This window comes from Cervus canadensis, chromosome 3 (genome assembly GCF_019320065.1).
Source record: "Cervus canadensis isolate Bull #8, Minnesota chromosome 3, ASM1932006v1, whole genome shotgun sequence".
Classification (NCBI taxonomy): Eukaryota; Metazoa; Chordata; class Mammalia; order Artiodactyla; family Cervidae; genus Cervus; species Cervus canadensis.
In genome coordinates this window covers 94,169,103-94,193,422 of record NC_057388.1, presented here as the reverse complement: position 1 = coordinate 94,193,422, position 24,320 = coordinate 94,169,103, and the positions used below count along the sequence as shown (strand labels likewise).

The following is a 24,320-nucleotide window of genomic DNA, read 5'->3' as shown; positions in this document are numbered from 1 at the left end:
ACACCGATGAGGACGCTCTGGACAGCGGTGTTTGCCAGGAGTCAACATGTGACCATGGCATGGGAGAGTGACTGGACATGCAGGAAGACCTCCCCATAGAGGAGGGGGCGGAGAGGGAGGGGACTGTGGACCCCAGCCTGGGGTGTGCTGGGGAGCAGTGCCCGGCCAGGCTCTTGTCCATCAAGCCAGGGTCCGTGGGTGACCCTCGGTGGGTTCTGATAACCACTATTGGAAACTCTTAAATAAGTTCCTCCTGAACTGTAAGTTGAAAGTGGAACTTGGCTGCCTGCCCTGGCCGCATGCATATGGCCCTTTGATTATCTCTATCCTCTCTGTTTCCTTCTCTGAGCGGTGGAAGGAGAGACAACAAATGACTTGATTTAAAAAAAAAAAAAAAGAGTAAGAGCCCCCAGCTCTAGACAGTGACCGAATTTTTTTGTCCAGGTTGGTGTGAGCCGACCCAGAGCTTCGCTTTCTTTCTTTCCTCTGGCTCCTTTTCTCCTCCTCCCCCTCCTCTCCTCCCCATCCCTCCTCCTTCTTCCCTCCTCCTCTCCCCTCCTTGTGTTCCCTCTCTTCCTCCTTGTCCTTCTCCTCCTCCCAGTGTCTCTACCCCTTCCCCCAGCTGGCACTACCCTTGAGACTTTAGGAAAAATAAGCCAAGAAACGTTAATCATGTTTGTGGGAGGGGAAGGGCTGTCTTTCCATTCAGCTCCCTGAGTAACTTAGTAACCAAAAGTAATTATAAAGTTAGAGGGGATTAGGACTGTTTCTTAAAAACAAACTAGTTTAAATCTTCAGTAGAACAAATACCTCAGAGTGCCAGGGAGCCGCTGATGAAAGCCGGGCTGGGATTAGCAGACAGTGATTGGTGCTGACAGTTTTCCTGGCCGATAGACTAGTCTGCCTTTGGCTTTGTCCCCAACAGGGTGATTTTCATTTCTGTCCATGTTGTTGCTTTGTTTTACTCAATGTCAGATGATTTAGGGAATGCCAGCCAAGTAGCACCCACTTTTCTCCATGGCAGCATCAGCCACCCCCACTCCCCACAAGTCTCCTAAATCAGCTCTGTCTCTGGGGACCATGAGTGCAGAGAGATGTTGCCATTTCATTCTGGGAGCCAGTCTTTGAGCTTCTCGGCTAACAATGCCTAGTGGGCAGGACCCATGAGAAGAAAAATAATAGAAAAACAAATTATTGAAGTAGACAAAATCATCCATACATTTTGACAGAAGAGGGATGTTGTGGGGGGAGAAAAGAGAAGAGAAAAGGAAGGAAAGGTGACCCTCTGCTCTATTGGGGTCTATACATAATTTTTGAATAGGTTTTTAAAGGTGGACTCACTAAGATCAAGAGGCACTTGATTTAAGCCCTTCACTGACTTATCCCCTCCTGTCCAACTGAGTTTCACCTTAGGGAAGGGACAGCCACACTGGTGACATTCAGTGGGGGGTGGAGGGGAGAGAAAATTCTCTGTCACGAGGGGAGGACCATGCTGTGCACTGTAGGACGTTCAGCAGCATTCCTGGTCGTGACCCGGCAGGTGCCAGTGCAGCCCCCGCCATTGTGACGGCCAGAGATGCTTCCAGATATTACCACATTCCCTGGGGGCCAAAATCACCGCCAGCTGAGAATCAGTACCTTAAGAAAATGGGCTTCCCTGGTGGTCCATTGGTAAAGAATCCGCCTGCCAATGCAGGAGACACGAGTTCGATCCCTGGTCCAGGAAGATCTGCTGGAGAAGGGAATGGCAACCCACCCCAGTATTGTTGCCTGGACAGAGGAGACTGGTGGGCGACAGTCCATGGGGTCGCAGAGTCAGACATAACTAAGGGATCAAATAACAGCAGAGCTTCCCAGTCTGTGTTAACGGGGTTGGGGAGGGTAGATGATTCGGACCACCTACAACCCTCGGGACCGCCAGGTGGAACCCAGGTGGGCCAAGCCCTCAGGGGTGGATGCAGCCTGCTTGCCACTTGCCCCTGCGTGGCCCGCAGCAGCAATTCTTCCATGGGTCACAGTGTCCGTAAGACGCTACCTTTCTCTGCAAGGAAGAGGCACATCATAGAGGATGTGGTCACGGCACCCACAGCTGGCACGAGCCACTGCAGAGACTGGCTCCCGTCACTTCATCCCCCTTGCCTCACACTTATATTCTGATATTTAATCCTTAAGATTCCTAAATGGCCTTGTTTGCTCCGGGCTGGAGCTGGGAGGAGTGACCTAGGCAGAAGGTCCTGGCCTGCAATTCTCATGGTCCTTCCAAGGGACAAGCCACAGCTATATTTCGGGAAGGATTAGAAGAACCTCCCCATTTTTCTTGCCCAGCTCTCTAAAGCCAGAGGCCCTGACTCGGACCCCCGTATGACAGAAGAGGAAGCGGGAGTCCAGGGGGTGGCGTCCATAACTAAACCCAGCTCTCAGACTAAATTGTCAAGAGCCCTTGCAATCATTTATGACACCAAATAACCAGACCTCAAGCTTCTTCCAGTGGGGTTTCATCAAGGTGGTCAAACTGTGGGGAAAGGAGCAGATGCAAACACCAGTTGGAAGCATCTGCTGTGGGGAGATGCCACTTTTAAACTTACTCCTTTGTTTGTAAACAGGAGCCATGAAGAACTGACACTATCTCTTAAAGGCACTGCCTGAATACGTACCAGTACATACTTGCTGACCAGGGGCAGTGATAAGGGGCTGAGGGCTTCCAGAACGTTTTCTCCAGCAGATAAGAGAGACCTGCTAGCCAGCAGAGGAGCCCAGTTAGTTCACCCAACACGGACTGAGTAACTGCCGGACCCCGGGCCAGATGCAGGGACACACAGCGTGTTCTGGGTTATCGCATATAGGCTTTCTTGCTGAATTTTGAAATGGTTGAGGAGAAGCAAAGGGAAATTTATGTGAATTCCATGAGTGAATTGAGTGTGAAATAGATGGAAAGGTAATCTGAAGGTGGTCCCTTACCCATTCTTCTAATGAAAGTTAGAAAACTCTAAGGAAAGTTCAGATAAAAATGATGGCAAGAGGGCTTCCCAGGTGGCACTAGTGGTAAAGAACCCGCCTGCCAATGCAGGAGACATGGGTTCAATCCCTGGGTCCAAAAGATCCCCTGGAGGAGGATGTGGCAACTCCAGTATTCTTGCCTGGAGAATCCCATGGATGGAGGAGCCTGGTGGGCTGCAGTCCATAGGGTCACAAAGAGTCGGACACAACTGAGTGACTGAGTGCAAAAAGAGAAAATGCTCGTAAATGTGAATATAAACATACATAGAAAATAAAAACAAAAAGCTATTTTTAAAAATTGATGGCAGGAGAAACTTCCTTTGTGGTCCAGTGATTAAGACTCCTTGATTCCAATGCAGGGGGCACGTGTTTGATCTCTGGTTGGGGAAGTAAGATCCCATGTGACACAGCTGAAAAGAAAAAAAGATGGCAGTTTATCCTGTTCTTAATACCGCTGAGTGAAGGTGGCTTGGTCACTTCCTCCAGTAACCTGTTCTAATTCCTAACCATAGTTACAATCAAAAAGTTTACCTTGGCTTATCAAAATTCTCCTAATTCAAACCAAAATGGTGCATGGTAGAAGGAAATGGCACTCTCGCATGCTCTTTCTCTCTGCGCCCCCCACACCACCCCTGCTTCATTCCTGGACCTGTAATGATGAAGCCATAAGGACTGAAGTTTCTTCAGAAGAAATAAGGGCTTCTCAGAGAGAGAGAAAGACGTTCTATCTCCTTTTCATCAACTAGAACCAACACCTACCATTCCGTTTCTTTCCCAGAAAGGAAATGGGAATGAATGAGCTCAGGTGGGCTGAAGAGCTTTGAACTCCTTTAGGTATTTTTATTTCTGCAATAAAGGGAGCATGTCTCTAAGTTGCATTCTTTTCCAAAGGGAGCCTTTCCTTCCCCCGCCCCCACCAGTATTAGTTCTGTTGTCTTATCAGCATTTCCAAAAGTTTTAACTTCTCTCTGATCTTCTGGCCCCAGAGGAAACCTCAGTGGGAGCCCCAGTCAACAATTGCTGGGCCCAGTTCCCATTTCTCAAACCCCAGCCCTCTAATCCATGCATATCAGGAGGGAGCAAGGTCCCATCCAGCCAGGCTGGGTTAATCTCCCTTGACGCCCCTCACTGATCACAGCGACCTTTTGTAACTTTTGTGTAAGAGTCTGAGGACACTTGTTCTGAACCCAAGGGAGAGATAAACAGAACAAGGTTTGTCAGGTTCCTTGATCGCCAGCCAGCCTCAGGGGAGGTCAGACCTGAAACCAGATGGTTTAGAACTAGGTATAAACAGAGGAAAACACAGCCAGCTTGGATCTTCTACTCAGGGCCCTCCAGAGTCCATGGTTAAGGCCTTTAGACAGAGACCTTTCCCACCACCATTAATCAGCGCCATTCCTGGCAGCCAGCATCACTGGAGCACTAATTTTTGATAAGCATATTATACTTATTTATTCTGTGCACCCCAAGGCTGTTCAAAATAACAAAGGGGGTAGGCTCGGAAAAACCCTGGTAAATTTCCAGGTCCTCCCTTCCGGGCAGAGAACAGTCTTATTCCCTTTGTCAGAAGGATGTTTCCATGTGTATCAGGCACGCGGAATAAAGTCCCAGACTGGTTAGGGCACTGGTTCTCAACAAGGACAATCCCCCCCTCCTCCCACTGTCAAGGGACATCTGGAATGTCTAGAGACATTTTTAGGTTTCCCTGGTGGCTCAGCGGTAAAGAATCCACCTTCAGTGCAGGAGACCCAGGTTCGATCCTGGGTCGGGAAGATCCCTGGAGGAGGGACTGGCAGCCCACGCCAGTATTCTTGCCTGGAGAGTCCCAGAGGAGGACTGGGGGGCTACTGAGCACACACACATTTTGGTTGTCATAACCGGGGAGGTACTACTGACATTTTGTGGGTAGAGGCCAAGGATGCTGCTAAATGCTTCACAAGGCGCAGGACAGCTCCCCACTCCCACCCTCACCCCCAGCAAGGAGTGATCCAGCTTCAAATGGCCCAGAGTTCACATGTGAACCAGTTACACAAATCAACCTCTGCCTTCAGCCACCCCAAGAACTTCCAGCATCTGATCAACTTGACACCAAAATATTCTGTATGAACTCCTTTATGACATATGATATACCTTTATGATATACGATCTTGGATCTATCTGGACACTGCAGTTAATTTCTGTCCCTACCCTGCTGTTTCAGGGACCAATAGAGCTATGATAGCATGACTGTCCAGTCCCTCCCTGTTGCAAACCCATGCAAACCACGTGCCAGACATCAGTCTCCCCAAGGAGCAGTCATACCTTCACCCACCAAAATATGATGGCACATACGCACCAAACTGCTTCCCTGGTGGCTCAGTGGTAAAGAATCCACCTAATAGATGCAGGTTCGATGTCTGAGTTGAAAAGATCCTCTGGAGGAAAAAAATGCAACCCTCTCCAGTATTCTTGCCTGGGAAATCTCATGGACAGAGGGGGCTGGTGGGCTACAGTCTATGGGGTCACAAAGAATCGGACATGACTTAGTGACTAAACAACAACAACCCAGCAAACTCCTCCGCCAAGTCCAGCTCTGCACCCACCCCAAGGCCTGTATGCCAGCACCCGTGTTGAAGTCTGTGTGATCACTGCCTCTGCCCCGGCTCTCTTTTGGATTCTTGGTGGCAACGCTGTCTCTAACCACCCACTTTCCTCCCCTTCCAGGAGGCCTCATGTGCTTATGTGTTGATCGTGACCGCCGTGTACTGGGTGTCCGAGGCGGTGCCTCTTGGAGCTGCAGCCCTGGTGCCTGCCTTCCTCTACCCGTTCTTCGGAGTCCTGCGATCCAGCGAGGTTAGACCACTGGTGGCGGCCCCTGCCTGGTCCCTGCCAGGCCAGTGAGAGAGGGCTGGAGGTGAAGGGAGATTCACAGAGCGTTGAGGAGGGGCTTGTTTCAACCCTGGACCAACCCATTAGCATTAAGCCTTTGAACCTGCTCTTCTGGACCCCGTGCTCCTTTCCTTCAACCCATGACCTGCATCTCCCTCAAACTGCCACTTTCAGGAAGCCTTTTGGATCCAAATGCTCCTTCAACCTGAAAACCTTTAGGAACCATGTGATTGGCACATTCAACCAGATTGCTCCCTACTCCTTTCTCTGTCTTTTGATTGTCCCTGTAGACTCTAAACCCTCAAAGGAGGAGTCAGGTCTTGGGGTCTTTGGAATCTCATGATAAAGTTGAGCCTCTATGGAGCAGGGGCTCAATAAATGCTTGCTGACAGAGAAACTTACCGTGTTTCCCTGAGGCCTGACAATGTCTTCATTCACTTCCTCTGAAAAACATGTCTCTCCCTTCTTCCCCAACTCAGGATTACTGCAGATTCTTTCTTTGACTGCTGTCTACCTACCCTCTGTTCACTGTCTCTGGCATTCTTAAAGCTCAGACAGAAATTGTCAACAGGAGCCCCAGAGTGGTGCCAAATTTCAGGGCAAATAGTTAAGCCTCCGACAAATAGGAAAGAAGAAAATCACAGCCAGACACCAAGAGCAAGATGAAGAACGGTTCTCATTCATTAACACCTGGTTCCATTTGGATTATCTCATTATAGCACCTGGTCTCTGCTTAGGATTTCTGAAGAAGATTGAATGTAGAGGTTAGCTAAGGACATAGGCTCAGAAGAAAAGAGGAAAGGGACCTATTGTTTGAATGCCCACTAAGACTCAGGTACAACCCCAGAAGTACTGTATTAGTTAATACTCCCAAGAGCTCTACCAGGCAGACATTACTATTTCCATTCTACAGAATGAGGAAAGATGTTCAGAGTTAAGATCACATAGTAGGCAACAGCAGAATTGGATTCAAACTCATACCTATTAGATTTCAGTCTATGCACTTGCTTACTGTACTGTCAGAAAAACACCCCCTTCAGTATTACATAACTTCATGGTGAGTTACTACTAAGAACTGTATACCTTTTCACTTCACCTCTGTGATGTGAGGAAGGAATAATGAACCTGGGTCCATAGGATGCCTTAACCATGGATAACAGAACTTTTTGTGAAAGTCTAAAGATAAAATTAGGCTCCCCTCTAATTGCAGTTAGTCAGATCCTGCAGGGACCTAGATTCAATCCCTGGGTCAGGAAGATCCCCTGGAGAAGGGAATGGCAACCCACTCTAGTATTCTTGCCTGAAAAATTCCATGGACAGAGGAGCCTGGTGGGCTTCAGTACATGGGGTCACAAAGAGTCAGACACAACAGAGCAACTAATTAATCACTGTACATGACTACAAATTAACATGTCCTTCTACCAGATGGACTCAACTGGCCAGTGTTTGTTTAGCTTTTTTTGGTTTGCAACATTTTGGTTTAGAGGTGGCTAGTACATTAGTTTGTTGGTTGGCATTTAGTAGTCATAAAAACTCTCCAAACTCTCCAAAAAGGATACGATCCCCCAAACGCTCAGCAGTGCTTTTATTCCTGAAATGGGTCTAACATCAGTATCCTGGGACCCACATAAAACTCACCTGGGACCTAAAGTACTAGGCAGTCTCTCCGATTGTCCCCCTTCCTTTGTGGAAAGAGAATAGGTAGCTCCGGGTCTGTATGCATGCCTAAAAGAACAAGCGTCAATGTTACCTTTATTAAGAGAAAAGTATGAACTTGTCTGGCAGGTTTATCTTTAAAATTGTGACAGCAAAAGCCAATGCATCAAAAAAAAAAAAAAAAAAAAAAAGCCAATGAGTGAGAAGGTGAAAGTAGAGAGCAGAGAAAAAAAGTTATAGAAAGAATTGAAACTTAAGTAACATTTTTAAAGTGAGCTAACTATTCATTTAAAAAACTAATATCTTTGTATTTCACTACAGGCAGCCCAAAAGCCAACAGCATGCTTCAACCTTAAAGTAGATGATGTCTCTATTTTCCCAAGGGCTTCCTGCAGCGGAATCTTACAGACTGGTGGGCCAGTCAGCCCCTCCACGTACTAGTGATGTTGCTAGGCAACAGTTCATCCTAGGGTCTGCCCATTTGCACCATTAGGAAGGCTCAACCTATAAGGAGTCTAGGGAGGCAGTTGTTTTCAAAGGCAACTGCACTTTGTAAGGAGAAAAAGAAGACTGTCTGGGGAGAGATGAGGGGTTGTTACTGCTGGAGCTAGAGGTGGAAAACACCAGAAGAGCCAGGGAGCCAATTTCATCATTTGAGGTGAAAAATTCTACCCCATCGGCCTGATAAAGTGGCTTTGGTTGGTGATGATATTTAACAGCTGGGCTCCAGGGTGCAGTTTAGACCAAAAATAATCTGTTTAGCTAGCCTTTTAAGCTCAGATTAAAGGAAATGCCAATCAGGTAGAGGACATGAGTGATAGCCGTGTGTGAGCCTGTTGACTTTGCAAGACAGAGAACATATCTCTTCCTAAGCCATTGACTTATCTCCTGTACCAGCACGTGCTTTAGCTTTCTGGGAAAAATGAGGTGGGGGGGGGTGGTCTACAGGAATCCCCTTCTTCAGATACAGCATCCATTTGTCACTCCCTAAACCCACTTGTGCTTTCCCAGCCCCTTGCCAGGACTCAGGCCACTTTGCTACCTTGGAAAGTTCTCTCCAATCCTTTAAGCTTTAAAAATCCTATGCAGTTACCCTGTTGGATGAAGCCTTTCCAAAAACTTTCCAATACTAAATGTGTTGGTCTCTTCCTTTGGGACCGCCCTGATATCTTTGTCCTTTGATTTTTTTAGTTGGAGTATAATTGCTTTACAATGTTGTGTTAGTTTCCACTACACAACAACAGCAATGGATGCAAATAACGACATATAAATATATATATCCTCTCCCCCTTGAACCTCCCTCCCACCCCTCTAGGTTGTCACAGAGCACCGCGCTGAGTTCCCTGTGGTTGACAGTGGCTTCCCACTAGCTATCTCCTTTACACATGGCAGTGTATATATGTTAATGCTACACTCTCTTCCCTCACTGTGTCCACATGTCCATTCTCTATATGTGTCTCTATTCCTGCCCTGCAAGTAGGTTCATCTGTACTGTCTGTCCCTTCAATGGTACAGGAGAACGTCAGATTAAAAACTTGCTGTAGACATAGCGTCTCTCCACCCAGCTTCACCCCTTCTAGGATTTACAGTATCTTTTACATACAGTCCACTTTCACACCAGCCTCAGTCAATGTTTCTCAACTGCAGTGTTCTTGATGGTATGTGTCAGTATTGTACTCTCCATGTGAAGGAAAGCGTGCAAATAGGGTCAGTGTGACCTTGAATCTGTGGCTTCTGTCTCTCAGGTTATTCAGTCAACATTCGGAAAAATATTTATTTCTGAGTGCTGTACTTACTGTATACACTGTGGGATGTTACAGATACCTTGCAGGTGACAAAAATGAAAAAGAAATCTATTTTTGCCCTCTTGAATCTCATAGCTAATGCTTTGGGTTTCCCACTGGGGCTGGATGTGTGCATATAAGTGGCTAAGTTTTACAGTGATGGATTGTCAGTCTGCAGGTTAAGAGTTCACTGTGCAAAGCTTAGATTGTCCTCTCTCAGCCGAACTCAGGTGCTGAAAAGAGATAGAAATGGCTCCTGACCTTGAGAAGTTTCTGTTCTAGTAGAGAGAAAGTGTAAACCACATGGAGTAACACAGAAGACTCTATGCAGTAATGCCACTATTATTGGCATTGCAGAGGATTTACACGATTTCCTGTGAGAGAATGTTCTAGATAAATGAAATTTACCCTATCAAGTGCCCAAAATTTATACTGACTGCTTTTTGATGGAGGTCTTTCCATAGGCTTTACAATTTCCCTGGTCTTTTAAAACAGGAGTTGCTGAACATAAATTAACTTTTTCTTTGGCGCCTTCAGTATTTCCAGGGATAAAAATTTCTCAATCAGAGGAACCCATGTGGGCTGGATAATAGCACAGTTGAGTAGCTTGATTAGTGGTTAAATAGCTGAACCTAAAGGATCTTTCATAACATGTTGGCATCATGCTGGAGAGAGAACACAAATGAAAATATGAAAGGCATATTACTGGGATTGCAGATGACTCAAAGCTGGATGGACCAGCTAATATACAGTGACAGAATCAATGCTGCCAGGAAGAGGCGATGGACTGGCACTGGCAAAATGAAGTTTAATAAGGATGAATGTTAGCAGTTCATGTGAAAAAGACCCTTGGCTTTCAGCTGAGTACAGACTCAGTGTAAGCCTTCCATCCAAGGTGGCTGCCAAAATGCAGAGGTCCTTTACATGCACTGTATCTTTTAATGGGTTTCCCTGGTGGCTCAGTTGGTAAAGAATCCACTTGCAATACAGGAGACCCTGGTTTGATCCCTGGGTCAGGAAGAACCATGGAGGAGGGAAATGGCAACCCACTTCAGTATTCTTGCCTGGGAAATCCTGTGGTCAGAGGAGCCTATCTTGTAATCCTCTATAAAGTGACTATTATGTTCACTGTCCTGGGCAGTAAATTCTGGATAAGGTGCTCATTCAGAGATGGGTAGCCGAGATGTCTAAAATCTAGAAGCTGAGTCACATGAGGAAGGAAGAGAGGCCTCAAGAGGGGCATGATTTCTGGCTTGTGCAGCTCAACACACCAGGCTTAGAGGGGCCAAACCAGAACCAGAGGCAAAGCACCATAAGGGAGATTCCCCTCTTTGGGAGGGAAGACTCTGAAACGGGGACCCCATGTGGTCCTGCTGTTCCTGTCCCCAGAAGCACAAGTCTGATGACTGAATCAGGGACATTAGACGTAGACTGCATTCCTTGGGGGAGGGCCTGGGCTCTAAGGACCCTTTGACTTTAGGATTCTATCAAGCTTGTAAGCACCCAGTCACTGCACCCCTCTGCTGGTGCACAGAGCTCAGTTCTGTATTTCAGATTTATTTTTAGGCGTGTCTTTCTTTGTTTTTGCTTGCATTGTGACTCTCATTACTATCATTGTATCTGCCTTGAAAGTCCTCTAAGCCCTTCTAATGTGTTACAGTAGCCGGGAACAGTACCTGTGTCAATCAAGTGAGCTGAGAGTCACTGTTTATAGGAGAACGGCATCGAGGTGGGGGCCCAGGGGTGCTCTGGGGAACTAAACGGCATGGTTTGAATACTGAGGCTTAGAAAGAGCCTCAGGGGTGCCCAGGGTCAGGAACTATTTCTGGTAGTGATTACACCTGCTCTCTATCTACACACACACACACACACACACACACACACACACCCTCTGCTGTCTCAGTGGCCTACACTGCAGGCCTCTAGCAACTCCCATTTAGATTCTAGCTCCTGCCGGGGAGAAGAGGCAAGGCAGCTCCAGCTGTAAAAACAAAACAGCCTCTACAGCCAAGTGATGCTGGAGTCTGATATCCTGAAATCTGCTTCCCTATTGGCTTCTCATCTTTCTGACCCACCAATTCCTGACCGGTGCCCAGACCTTCAATGTTTGTTTAAATCTGGGGGCATTTCATATGCCACTCTCTACTCTGCCTTTCTGGCCTCCGCTTACCATGGACGCTGACACGCCCGCCCCCTTCACCCCCCTCCCCATCCCCCCCACATATACAAGCCTGTGAGGATACAGACTGAGCATCTGCGCCCAGCCACACACCTGAACCCAGGCTGCCCATCACCCACAGCCATCCAGACACAGCCCAGAGCTGAGCCCGTGCCCAGGCCACAAGAGGGGCCCAATACCCAGGAACCTACAGATCTTGCAGCCCTTTGAGGCCAAACCTTCATGTGTTTCCACATGAAGAGCAGAAACTGGGGGCACCTGGTAAGTCAGCACTTCTAGGCTCTGCAGGAGTTGGGCTGACTTCGGGCCAGGTCAGCAACCATCTGGGTCTCTCTGCTTTAGCCTTCTCTAGGGTAGGGTTTGCCAAGCATGTTTTTTAAGCAACAAAAGCTTTTTTTGAAACTAAATCTTAGGAGAATCAGTATATGAAACTGATGGAAGAGGAAGTCCTACTCTGATTGGTCATGGGGGCTCAGAGCCCTTGCTGCCTGGGCCCTTCCCGCTGCAACACCTTTTGGCCACCCTGTTCCCACAGCAGCCCCTGAGGTTCCAGGGGGCAGTGAGTGGTTTGAAAACCTCTGTCCTCAGGGAATACAGACAGGTGGTTAGGAAGGTGTCTTAGCCTGCACAGACTTAACCAGTAGAATCAGCATTCCTGCCCCCAGGGAAGGGCAGAGAGGCAGCCACAGTGGACGTAGCTTCTTTGCCAAGGAGGTGGTTGGAATGGTGTTGGGAAGGCTCCAGTTCTGATGGGCTTAGCTCATCACTGAGGGGGAGCCTGCCCAGGATCCCATCCTGGACTCACTGCAAATAGTTCAGATGAACCAAAAGAGCCTCAATATAGGCCCATCTCCAGCGACTACCACCAACCTTCTGAGGGACTGCCACCTTCCCGCCACGTGACAAGGCTCACCCACAGCTGACCTGCAAGGAGAGCCTGGCTGTGTGCCACCAACAGCAGGGTGCCGACAGTACCTGTGCAATGCCACCCATGACCGTGTCAGGACACAGTCAGATCCACACATCTGGCCAGTCTCTGGCTGTCACCACCACGAGCAGGGGCAGCGGCAACTTAGCAAGGGGCAGGATCCAAGCTGGGAGTAAGGTAGATCTGAGTTTGAATCCAGTTTTGTCACTAACTAGTCTTGAGCAAATTGTGTGTTGACTGAAATAAAAGTTGCCAGTTAAGTTTTATTTGGGTAAAACTTAACCTTACTGAGGACTATGGCCTGGGAGACAGCCTGGGTTACTGAGGAGCTGCTCCAAAGAGCTGAGGCAGGAGCCAGGAAATATATGAATTTATTTTTCTGGGAAAAAAACATGTAGTCAAACATCAGAAGACTACTGCTAATCACAACAGCCATCTCCAGTTAATGATCCTGGTGCTTTTCTATTTATGAGAAGATATAAGAATCTGGAGCCACTGAAATGATTCCTTAGATATGCATCTTAACTATTTAGGGCTCATACCCAAAGTGTAGAGGCTTCCTGTTTTTCTCCATCCTGCATTCCCCTCAGGGTGCATGACTGCAGAAGCTGAGGGCTTGATCCTTAGAGAACTGGAATGGGCAACATTCTTTTCTTTCCCTGTGTAACTTCTCTAAGCTGTAACCATTTTACTCACCTGGAAAATCAGAACAATTGATGTACTTACCTCATGGGGAGTTATGAGGATGTTAAAAGCTTTCTGAGTGAGAAAGTGCCCATCAGAGTGCCCAGCTCATCTTCATGAATGATTGGTTGGTCCATCTCTGCCTTTCTCCCTGACGATGCCCTTGATGATGTTCTTAGTGAGAAAAGCACTGAACCAAGATCAATATCCAGATTTCTGTTCTCCTCAGACTTCTAGGATTAAAGCCACAACTGCCCTCCTCCTATTAAAAAACAACAGCAACAACTTTGTAAAAACAAAACCTGACCTATCTAGAGAGCAATAAATAATCCCATGGCCAAAGAGGGTGATGTTTTTAAAAGCTCATCACTAAGAGATGTCACCAGCAATTCACTCACAATGAACTAGTTCATTAATAGACTACATTGCTCAGCACTTAACGTCTTTGTGCCTCTTAGTCCAGGCTGCGTTAGAAAACTCTAGAGAGATCCTCACCCTTCACTTAAGAAAGTTTGGAAGCATCTTTTTCTTTGAGGTCCACCTTGCTCCTTATTTCATTTCTTTCTCTACGTGGTCAGGCTGGCATACCTGATTCCTGGCCCTGAATCTCATCTTGAAGCATTTCATCTTTTTCACTTCATTGAACAATAATAATGGGCCTTTTCTGAGGACTTCCTATATGCCAAGCCTGTCCTGCATCATTTTACTTCGGGCACACAGTATGATGGATTCAATGTGTTGTATATCACTGCACAGAGTGATGAGGGTATCTGGGTTCAGTGTTTGGTCCAAGAGCATCTGTGGGGGCAGGCATTTGAACCCAGGGCATCTTAACTCCAGAGCCTGAGCTTGCTATCCTCTGCTCCACCTTTTCAAAGCCGTCTCTTTGAGCCCATCTCTCTTCTTAAACAGCGTCCGGAAATACCTCTGCTCTCCAAGCCCAGGGTTTTGGCACACGGAGAAAAACCATAGAGCAGTAAAGCAGTAAAGGCAATAACCCTGCCAACATAAATGTCACAGAATCCACGCACTCTAGCCACGGGAGGAGCTCTCATCTTAGAATCTAATTTTTCTTTGCAAATAGTTCTAACGATTTCCATTATCTAGTTTCCCAACTCATAGAATATTAGTCTTGAAAATTAGATAGTGGGGAAAGGAAGGCTCATGGCAAATGTGAGGATGCAACACATTTTAGAAAATGATTAAAAGAATTCTTAAGAATCCTGGAACTCCCAGAGGGATTCTGAATAACCAAGGCTTCATTGTCAAAGAAAAATCAGTGGGTTAGAAACCTGACCGACACCACCCCTGGACAGGGTTCTATCTGCTGTGCCTCAGCCTTCTCCGTGGGTGAATGGCCACAGACCTGGACAGTTGGACCACTGACTGACAGGAGAACCACCAGGAGCCCCAGCTGGCAGGGTGGCGGGCCAGGCTAGCTGGTTTGCACGTGCCATTTAATCCTCACAACAGCTTTACAAAAGACTGGGAGTCATATAGTCCTCATTTATTTTTTTAGATGAGAGAAATGAAGCCCAGAGAGGTTGAATCACTTGCCCAGGGTCACACAGCCAAGTCCTGGCTGACTCCAGAGCCCTGGCTCTTCCCCACTTAATGGTACTATCTTGTGATCGCAGACCACACCCAGGCTAAATCACCAAGCCCGTGGTATCATTCACAAGGGGGAGGGAGGACGTGTGAACCCACAAAACACCAAATAAGAAAACAGCACAGTTGTTTTCTAAACAGCTAACAAATATCCCACTAAAGTTGAGCCTGGGGCTTCCATTGGACCAGGCCCAGGTATTTGGGGTTAGCATCAGGACTGTGATTGTGAATAAAGATAAGGAATGTGGGCTGGCCCATGCTGTCTGGGGGACCAAGAATTTCCCCTGGGGTTGAATTAGATGAATGGTTTCCAGTTGGCTACCATGAATGGCATGTCGCATGGTAGCTTTAGATTCAGAGGGACCTGGATTGATATCTCGACTCCACCCCTCACATCGGGGACTCTGGAACCTCTTCCCGAACCTCTCTGGGTCTGTTTCCTCACCTTAAATGAGAAAGCGAATGCAAAATGCAACATTCCTGGTATGCAGAAGGCACTCTACACAGGTTGGTTCCTTTCTGCTTCCCTTTGAGACGGACGCAGAGAAAGTAGCCCCACCCATTGTGCAGGCTCTGAGCCTCCTGAAAGGCCATCACAAACTGGAGTTCCATTAGGGTTTGTGCCAAAGAGGCAGAAAACCATAATGCTGTCAGTCAGTCCCCTGGGAAAGTAACCCTGGTAGTACTGAGTCTTTAGAAGCTTCACAGAGGGCCAGGAGTCATGGGGCCAGTGGGGGACCGTCGCCCAGGTCTCCCTCCCTCCTTGATCAACAGAGGAAAGGGAAACACTGATTCCACCAGCAAGCTGCCTCTCAGCTGCCTGGGACCATGAGCGGACAGTGAGGAAGGTCCAGTTCAGCCAGCAATGACCTTTCCAGCAGTGCTTCCACCTCCTGCCAGGAGGCAGCACCTCCATCCACCGTCGGGGTCCAAACCCTCCCTGTCCCTCCCGGAGGGCACTCTCCTCCGGAGTCACAAGCCCAGCAGAGCTTCTCTGTCCTCCAGGAGAATTAGTGACAGTGTCCATGAGGGCTGGGGTCCTGGCCGAGGACTAGGTTAACCAGAAGCACAGGGCTTTTCTTCCAGCAAATGGTCAGAGAGGAAAGAAGGTCATTCTGCAGCACAGAACTCATCAGTCAGACACAAGGAAATCTCCGTGGGGGAACAAGTGAGAAGAGGGAAATGGAGCAGGTTGCCTTCTGGCGCAGCTCTTATCTTACCAAAGTGCTCCTAGCAGGGTTAAAAAATCAAATAATATTGAAAAAGATCATAATTTAAAAAATAGCTGTCTCTTCCACCTACCTCCCCCAACCCAGAGCTAATAACTTAACTTTGCTAACTGCTTCTTCTGGTATTAAGTGCCACAGTCCATTATGATATTCCTATATTAATTGTGGCTTCCCAGGTGGCGCTAATGGTAAAGAACCTGCCTACAAAAGCAGGAGACATAAAAGAGGTGGGTTCGATCCCTGGGTCAGGAAGATCCCCTGGGGGAAGGCATGGCAACTCACTCCAGTATTCTTGCCTGGAGAATCCCATGGACAGAGGAGCCTAGTGGGCTTCAGTCCACAAGGTCGCAAAGAATTGGACATGACTGAAGCGACTTAATACATACATATTAATTGTTATCACTTTTAGACATTATCAGTTGTCTTCTGATTATAGTCGATGAGGGTTTTGTACTCTTACATCACCCATTCTCCTCCATCTCTCAGTACAGGCATATAATTCAATAATCAAATTTCAACACTATGGTTATATAAATTCCACCTACTTTAAACATCACAGAATTTACTATATTTGCATTTCCTTCCCTGTTCAGTTTTGATTTTTCTTGCAATCAGAAATGTTATTGTTTTCTCACTTTAAGAGGGTTTCTAAGTTAGGAGTTCAACTTTTCTACATCTTTTCCTCTCAGTTTATATCATGGTCCCATTGTTGGGAACAACTCTCTTGTATGTGACGAGTATTTATTGAGCGTCTACTTTTGCAATTTATCCTATTAGGTGTTAAGAGATATAGAAACATGCTCTTTGGGCTTTTGCAACCTAGAATTCAGTTAACAGACAAGAGCTGCTGCTGCTGCTAAGTCGCTTCAGTTGTGTCTGACTCTGTGCGACCCCATAGACAGCAGCCCACCAGGCTCCCCCATCCCTGAGATTCTCCAGGCAAGAACACTGGAGTGGGTTGCCATATCCTTCTCCAATGCATGAAAGTGAAAAGTGAAAGTGAAGTCGCTCAGTTGTGTCCAACTCTTAGCGACTCCATGGACTGCAGCCTACCAGGCTCCTCCATCCATGGGATTTTCCAGGCAAGAATACTGGAGTGGGTTGCCATTGCCTTCTCCGAAGAGACAAGAGAGGCACCCATAAAAAGATAAACAGTACAAGCATGAAGCAACAATTTAAGCATTGCCCTATGTGCTCTGTGATGTGTGTAGAGTTAATAGGACCCACAAGGAATGTTCTGGAGCCAGAGGCTAGAGGCACACAGAAGGTTTTCTGGGGGGTACCAGGCCTGAACTGGCTTTGAAGTCTCACCAAAGTGGAGATAAGAAGAGAATATTCTAAGGGAGGGGATCAATGAAGAGATGGTCCTGGACCCCAATCATAGGAAACATCTTTGAACAGGACTCGGTCTCAATTTTCTCATTATTAAAATGCAAGGAGAAGCTGGCAACTGGTACTATGGTTGTTTGAGATAAAACCCCTAATCTTAGGAAATAAACACTGAAATACTTAGAGGAAAAGGTCCAAAATGTATGTAACCTTCAAATGGTTCAGAAACAAATAAACAAAAATGGATACAGTGTAGGATATTCCTTGCACTATTATCATTTTGGGACCCTTTGGAACTTTGTAATTATTTGGCAAGTTATTAAGACACCTTCAAGAACTCTATCTTAAGGAAATAATCACATTCATATAAGCTTAATGATTTAAGCAAAAATTATTCTTTGTTCCATTGTAGCAAAGAAAGAAAGAAAAGAAATCAACTTAAATATTCAACAAAAGGAAAATGGCTAAGTAAATTCTATAGTACTTCATGCTGCCAGGAGCATGGATTTTTCCAATAAATTTAAGTCTCAAAAGAAAATGATCAAAGTACAATGTCAAATGAAAAAACAGAGGATAAAAGCCAGCACATACTATATAAATCCAATTATGTATCTATATAGACTTTAAAAATCGAAGAAAATATACCACAGTATTAACAGTAGTTAAGATTGAGGGTAATTTTATATTTAAGTTTTCTATATTTTAAAGTTTTCCATAGTGAACAGGTGTTTTTCTAATAAGAAAATGAACATAATTTTATAAAAAACTAAAGAAAATAAGATTAGTGGACAGATCCAGGGTTATTTTCATAATTTTTAAGGACATGGCTCAGTTGGTAAAGAATCTGCCTGCATTGCAGGAGACCCCAGTTCGATTCCTGGGTCAGGAAGATCCCCTGGAGAAGGGATAGGCTACCCACTCCAGTATTCTTGGGCTTCCCTTGTGGCTCAGCTGGCAAAGAATCCACCTGCAATGAGGGAGACCTGGGTTTGATCCCTGAGTTGGGAAGATCCCCTGGAGAAGGGAAAGGCTACCCACTCCAGTCTTCTGGCCTGGAGAATTCCATGGACTGTATAGTCCATTTGGTCGTAAAGAGTCGGACATGACTGAGCGACTTTCACTTCACTCGCAAGATAAAATTGTTAATGTTTATTTTTTGAAATCATATTCATAATGGGTGTTTTTTATATCTCTTAAAAAGTGGAGAAGACTATTTACCCTATAGAGTTATTGGCAGGATTAAATGAAATAATCTTTGTAACGTGCTTAGCCAACTCACTGGAAAAGACCCTGATGCTGGGAAAGATTGAAGGCAAAAGGAGAAGAGGATGGCAGAGGATGAGATGGTTAGATAGTGTCACTGATTCAATGGGTATGAATTTGAGCAAATTCCAGGAGATAGCAAAGGACAGGGAAGCCTGGCGTGCTGCGGTCCATGGGGTTGCAAAGAGTCGGACATGACTTGGCAACTGAACAACAAAGCTAGCACAGCACCCGCCCAAAGTAGAACATGTATGTGTAATATTGTTATTTAGCTGCTAAGTTACGTCTGACTCTTTTGTGACCCATAGACTGCAGCCCACCAGGCTCCTCTGTCCATGGAATTCTCCAGGCTAGAGCTACTGGAGTGGGTTGTCATTTCCCCCTCCACGGGTTCTTCCCGACCCTGAGGATCAAACCCCGGTCTCCTGAATTGCCGAGTGGATTCTTTACCACTGAGCCAGCAGGGAAGCCCATAAATGTAATATACACCATAGCTAGCTATTTAAATAAACCTCGTCTCCCTGCTTCTTGCCTGCCAGCCTGTGGTTGACAGTGAGTTTAGCCGGATGGGGGCTGGGCGCCGGGTCGGGCCGGGGTGACCCACCCTGGCCTCCGCAGGTGGCCGGCGAGTACTTCAAGAACACCACGCTGCTGCTGGTGGGCGTCATCTGCGTGGCGGCGGCCGTGGAGAAGTGGAACCTGCACAAGCGCATTGCTCTGCGCATGGTCCTCATGGCTGGAGCCAAGCCGGGCATGTGAGTCACACTGGGCGCGCCTCCCCAGCGCCCACTGGGCCCCCTGGACAGTCAGGGGGATGTCCACCTGAGGTTTTCTACCAGAAGGGATGGGAGGACACCAGGGCCCTGAGGCTCCCTCCTCTCCCTCCAGGGAGAGGGACTGCGACCTTGGAATGGAGACGTTAGTGTCCTTTATTGTCAAAATCTAAATAACCCGAGTAACCTAGACTCCCGGTGCAGCAGGTTACAACATCTAAGCGGCTCGTTCAGTAAAACAAGATGGACCAATGTAAGCTGTTTCCCAACCTTCTTTCCGGTGTATCAGGTAACAGGCTGGATGAAGCAGTGGTGTTTCCTCTGTCATTTAAGGAGGCGTGGCAGTTTCCTGCCATCTACCCTGAGTTCGTGTTGTCACTGGTTCAGACCACAGGCCTGTCAGACGTGGCACCTGACCCGATCTGCAGCCCCTCAGCTGTCTCCTCTTCTCTCTTTGCTGTCAGGAGGGGTACTTGGGAATGTGTAGGAGGTCAGAATTGATGGTGTTGTGTGAATTCACTCCCACTCTGTTAGATAATAATCCTGCCCTTCCCTTTGAATTACTTTCCTCACCTCCTTCTAGGATACCTCCTCACCTCCTTACAACTTTCTTGCAACCCTTTTTCCCTGGCTCCTTTGAGAATCCAACAGAGCATAAATAAATATTATGGTATTCATTTTCAACATTAGTCATTAGATGAATACAGGTTATAATTCAGAAGATGTTCCCGTCTCTCACTTAACCACAGCTTTAATTCACAGCATTAAGGGGGGGTGGGTATTCTCAGTAATATCCCCTCACTCAATAATAACCTAATATTGTACCCCACACTCGACCTGCTGGACACAGTTTGGCACTTCCCAACATGATATTCGGACCCTGCAGCTCTTTAAAACCCCTGAATACCATCTTCGAGAATTTTTATCCCATTGTGTTTCCACTCATCTCTGTTCGCCGCACCTTCCACCCTGTGAGGCCCTCTGTTTGCTGGTGAGGGCCCAAATCAGACAAACTCTTGTCGCCATCAGCCTAAACAGAGGCTTCATTGGGGCTCTGGCACCTACCCAGTCTTGATCCATAGGACAGACATGCTGGCCCCAAACTGCACAGTCGGTGATCCCACCTAAGGTGATCCACATGGGAGGTTTTTATGTTGACTTCTCTTATGGAAATGAGAACTATATCTGTACACACAGTGCATGTTTTCAAAGTCAAGGAGAACTTGAATGTTATCTTTCTTAGCCTTTCTCCAAGCCTCAACTCTTTAAGACACCAGCTTGAAAAAGTGCACACAGTGAAATTGAACACTGGGGCCTTTGAGGGCTAAGCTTTCAACATGTTAGTAGTGGAACAAGTAGTGAGCAGAGCCATGAGCTCCATCCATTCATCTCTATTCGGTCACTAATAACTATGGTGACATGGCTGCAAAGCAAGGAATATGAAGGTATTCAGAGGTTTGCTGGCTGCAAGGGGCAAAAAAGAATTCCTTTATACCCACACAAAGAAACACACATCATCACCAAGCTAACGTCACCAAGCTCTCTCCACAGAGAGATGAGGAATCAGTTAAGTCCATGCCCTGTGACCCTATGACCAAAGCTCTTTGCTTAAGTAAGGGCTGTTTTTGGTGGGGGGTAGGGGGGAATGCCAAGGCCACACTAGCCCATGAAGTGTGCTTCATTCATTCAACACATCTTCACATCTTTAATGTTGACTCTGTGCCAAGCCCTGGGAGTACCAAGTATGACATAAAACCCCAATATTCTGGATAAACGCCTGCACCGGTGGGTTGGTAGGAGGCCCTGAGGGAGCCCCGTGAGGTCAGAGGTGGGGCCTGGGGAGGTGGGCATGCCCCCCACCCCGAACCCCGCCCTGCCTTCCAGGCTGCTGCTCTGCTTCATGTGCTGCACCACGCTGCTGTCCATGTGGCTCTCCAACACGTCCACCACTGCCATGGTCATGCCCATCGTGGAGGCCGTGCTGCAGGAGCTGGTCAGTGCCGAGGAGGAGCAGCTCATGGCCGGCACCTCCAGCGCCGAAGAGGCCGAGCCCATCAGTACAGTTTGCTGGAGTTCATCTCCCCCTTGCTCCTCCACCCCTCCTCCAGTGACACCGCCCAGCTCGGCACCTGCTCCCACCGCCCCCCCCCCCAGCTTCCCTCCCCTCGTCTTTTGACGCCCCCCTCCCCTGCCCTTTATCCCCTAACCTCCAGCCCTGCTCATCCAGAGGTTCCCTGTGACCGCCATTCGCCGCTGTTCCTTCTTGTCCCGCTTCCAGCAGCCTCTGCTGCTCTCTGCCCCCAGATGCTCAAGGATTAGCCCAGGACCCCAGGCTTTTTTCTGTGTCCCTGAGTCCCACCACACCCTCAGAGTGGAGGGAAGGGGAATCGCCAGGCACCAGGCCCAGCGGGAGCCTGCATGCCCCTGGGTCCCCCTAGTCCAGCCCCAGCCTGGAGCCCCTGCCCTTCAGGACCAAGTCCGGACTCCATGTCTAACTTTCTGCTTTCCTTTGCTGCTGTAGATCTCGATGTAAACAACAGCCAACCTCCCCTGGAACTCATCTTCGTCAATGAAGAGTGAGTATGACTGCCCCCCAGGTCCATCCCAGAGGTCAGGAAAGAGTCCCCCCAGGAACCGCCCTTTCAGCTGGGTGGGCCACACTCACAGCTCACCACACCACCACCTTACCCCCGCCCCAATTTCCTCTCTGCCCAGGAGACACTGCCCAAGATCCTGAGGGCAACTCCCTTCAAAACTGGGTACTGCAGGGCTGAGGGAAGAGGGGGAAAGACTACGCTGAACCTGACAGGATATACAGACTGTACATACATTTCCCAAGCAGAATTTCATCTAAATTGATGTCCCTCTTGGGAGAATATTTTAAAACTCTATTGGTGAAAAACATCTTGCATATTGGATATTGCTGGAGCCTCTTAGAGGACCACAAAGTAATTCATAGGTATTAGATATGGTCTTACTAGTTTTGGTAAGATTTTGGTCTTACAAGATTTGGTCTTGTTAGATATGGCAAGGAAAAATTAAGTGGCACGTAGGGGATAACAGGACAGTTGGTGAGAGAGCCACGGGACGATGAAAACAAGCTTTTTTAGAAAAGGAGAAATCTGGTCTCAAACACTCATGTGAGGCAGATTCATGAACAGCTGATTTCTTTTGAACATCTGATATCAATATGCGGTCTTCAAGGAAGACTGTGATGAATAGGACATTTTAAAAGTTGGATCTGTACTAGAGCTCCGTTGTGCAATTTGCTCTTTTCATAAAAAAAGGGGGGGGGACCCACAGTGAGTGAGACCAGCACTATCTGGAGAAACAGATGCAGGGGGCCCCTCCTCCCACCACTGTCTCCGATCATAATACACTGGCCTTGCCTCCCCACCCTTGATGATGTCTCAGGCAAATCCCACAGCTCCTTCCAGATATTAGACCAATCTCATTTTCAGATATTCCGCCATCTAGTCCAGGCTCGTGTCAAAATTCCACTGTCTCATTTGAAGCTTCTCCCCACACTCTCTTGTGATCACACTCAACCCCCCGTCAGCCCAGGTCTGCAGGATGAGAGGTGACCATGAGCGGGGGAGACAGCTGGCTTTTTCTCTCAGTCTTCCTCTGCCTTCCCCTCCCCTCACCAACCCTCTCTGCTACTTCTGACTTCTCCAGAGTCAGGACAGCGGCTGTAGGGAGCAGGAAAGATACAGGGGCACAGAGGGCCTTGGCTGGAAGTATTGGAGAGTGCAGTCAGTGCCCAGGGACTCAGGTCCCTACCCTTTCCCACATCGGGCATTTCCCTTCAGGGTCTTCAGAGTGTCCCCTGGAGGCCACCTCTGCACAGAGCCCAGTGTCATGAGGTGCTCTTGGAGAATTACTTGGCCACCTTGGTTCTGTGTTCTGGTGGCTCACTCCCCACACCCTTCCATCTGGGGTTGCCTCTGCCTCTGTGGTGGGGCCTTTTCACGCTGAGCAGCGGCCCAGCCACCTTCCCTGGGGGCCTCCCCCCCAACAAGATCCGCTGGACACCGAAAGCTCTAGCTGCTCCTGGTGCAGGGGGTCTGTTCCCCCTCACTCTGGCCTCCTGGGCAGCGCCCACTGGCCTCTTGCCCTTGTTTCTTTTCCAGATGAAAACACACGTCTCAAACTCCAAAGCTGAAGCTCAGGGTGTCCCTGGATTCTCTCAGCAGCACTGGAGCAGGGGGATGTAGGGAGGGGGTTGCCAGACTGCCAGACAGGATGGCAGTCTGAGGGGTTCCTCACCAGCCTCCTCACCGATTTGGGGAGGAGGACAGGGAAATATCACAATACTCCCCCCAGGCTGACAACTGCCTCCAATGAACGCTTCCCCCTGAGATCCATCAACTCCGGATAGAGCCTGGAGGTGGGTGACGACCGCAGGGCCCCACGTCCTGCATGCGTCCACCACCTCACTGGCTTTCCCAGTGGCTGAGCTCACGGGACCCACTGTCCTCAGAGCTAAGACAGACCAGAAACATGCCTTTAGTGAGGAGTGGGAGTCAGTAAGGCTGGTGTTAAATCCCCACCTTCCTCTCTCCCCAAGGCAGAGCTGGAGGGTGGCCGGGGTGGGAGGGACCCGCGGTGACTCCCACCCTGGGGGGTGCAGCTGCTGCTGAGAAACTCGCCCCCGCCTTCTTGCTCTCCTGTGCCTTTCACCACCCGTGGCCCTGGCTCTCCCTGCTCCTGTTCGCCTTAGAGAAGCATTTCACGTTTCTCCTTCTAGATGGTCAGCCAGTGAGACCGCGGTCCGGGGGCCCAGGCTCTCCAGGCAGGCAGACAGGTTCCTCTCTGGCACCACCACTTAGCACCCAGGCCCCCCGGGGAAGCTAGTAACCTCCCTCTGCCTAGATTCCTACCCTGTAAATGTAGGTAACAGTACCTGCCCCACAGATCTGCTGTGAGATTAACAAGGTCATGAGGATTGAAATCCATTCTTGAGGGCTCAGCTCCATGTTAGCTATTATTAGGAGTCTCGGTCTCCCTTCAAAGGTAACC

General features: G+C 48.1%; 1 protein-coding gene and 1 long non-coding RNA gene across 4 annotated transcripts in view; one reads left to right on the top strand and one right to left on the bottom strand.

Annotated features, from left to right (window-relative positions):
• Positions 1 to 24,320, top strand: part of SLC13A4 (solute carrier family 13 member 4) — a 42,485-nt gene that overhangs the window by 983 nt on the left and 17,182 nt on the right. For both annotated transcript variants that reach the window (XM_043463796.1, XM_043463797.1), the window contains exons 2-5: positions 5,701 to 5,829; positions 19,144 to 19,280; positions 21,183 to 21,355; positions 21,820 to 21,874. In XM_043463796.1, coding sequence (XP_043319731.1) covers positions 5,701 to 5,829; positions 19,144 to 19,280; positions 21,183 to 21,355; positions 21,820 to 21,874 — 494 coding nt within the window. The remainder of the gene's footprint in view (positions 1 to 5,700; positions 5,830 to 19,143; positions 19,281 to 21,182; positions 21,356 to 21,819; positions 21,875 to 24,320) is intronic.
• The window catches only part of LOC122438681, a 32,059-nt gene continuing 14,759 nt past the window's right edge, over positions 7,021 to 24,320 (bottom strand). For both annotated transcript variants that reach the window (XR_006268606.1, XR_006268605.1), the window contains 2 exons: positions 13,139 to 13,358; positions 7,021 to 7,590 (listed from right to left, as the gene is read on the bottom strand). This is a non-coding gene — a long non-coding RNA (uncharacterized LOC122438681). The remainder of the gene's footprint in view (positions 7,591 to 13,138; positions 13,359 to 24,320) is intronic.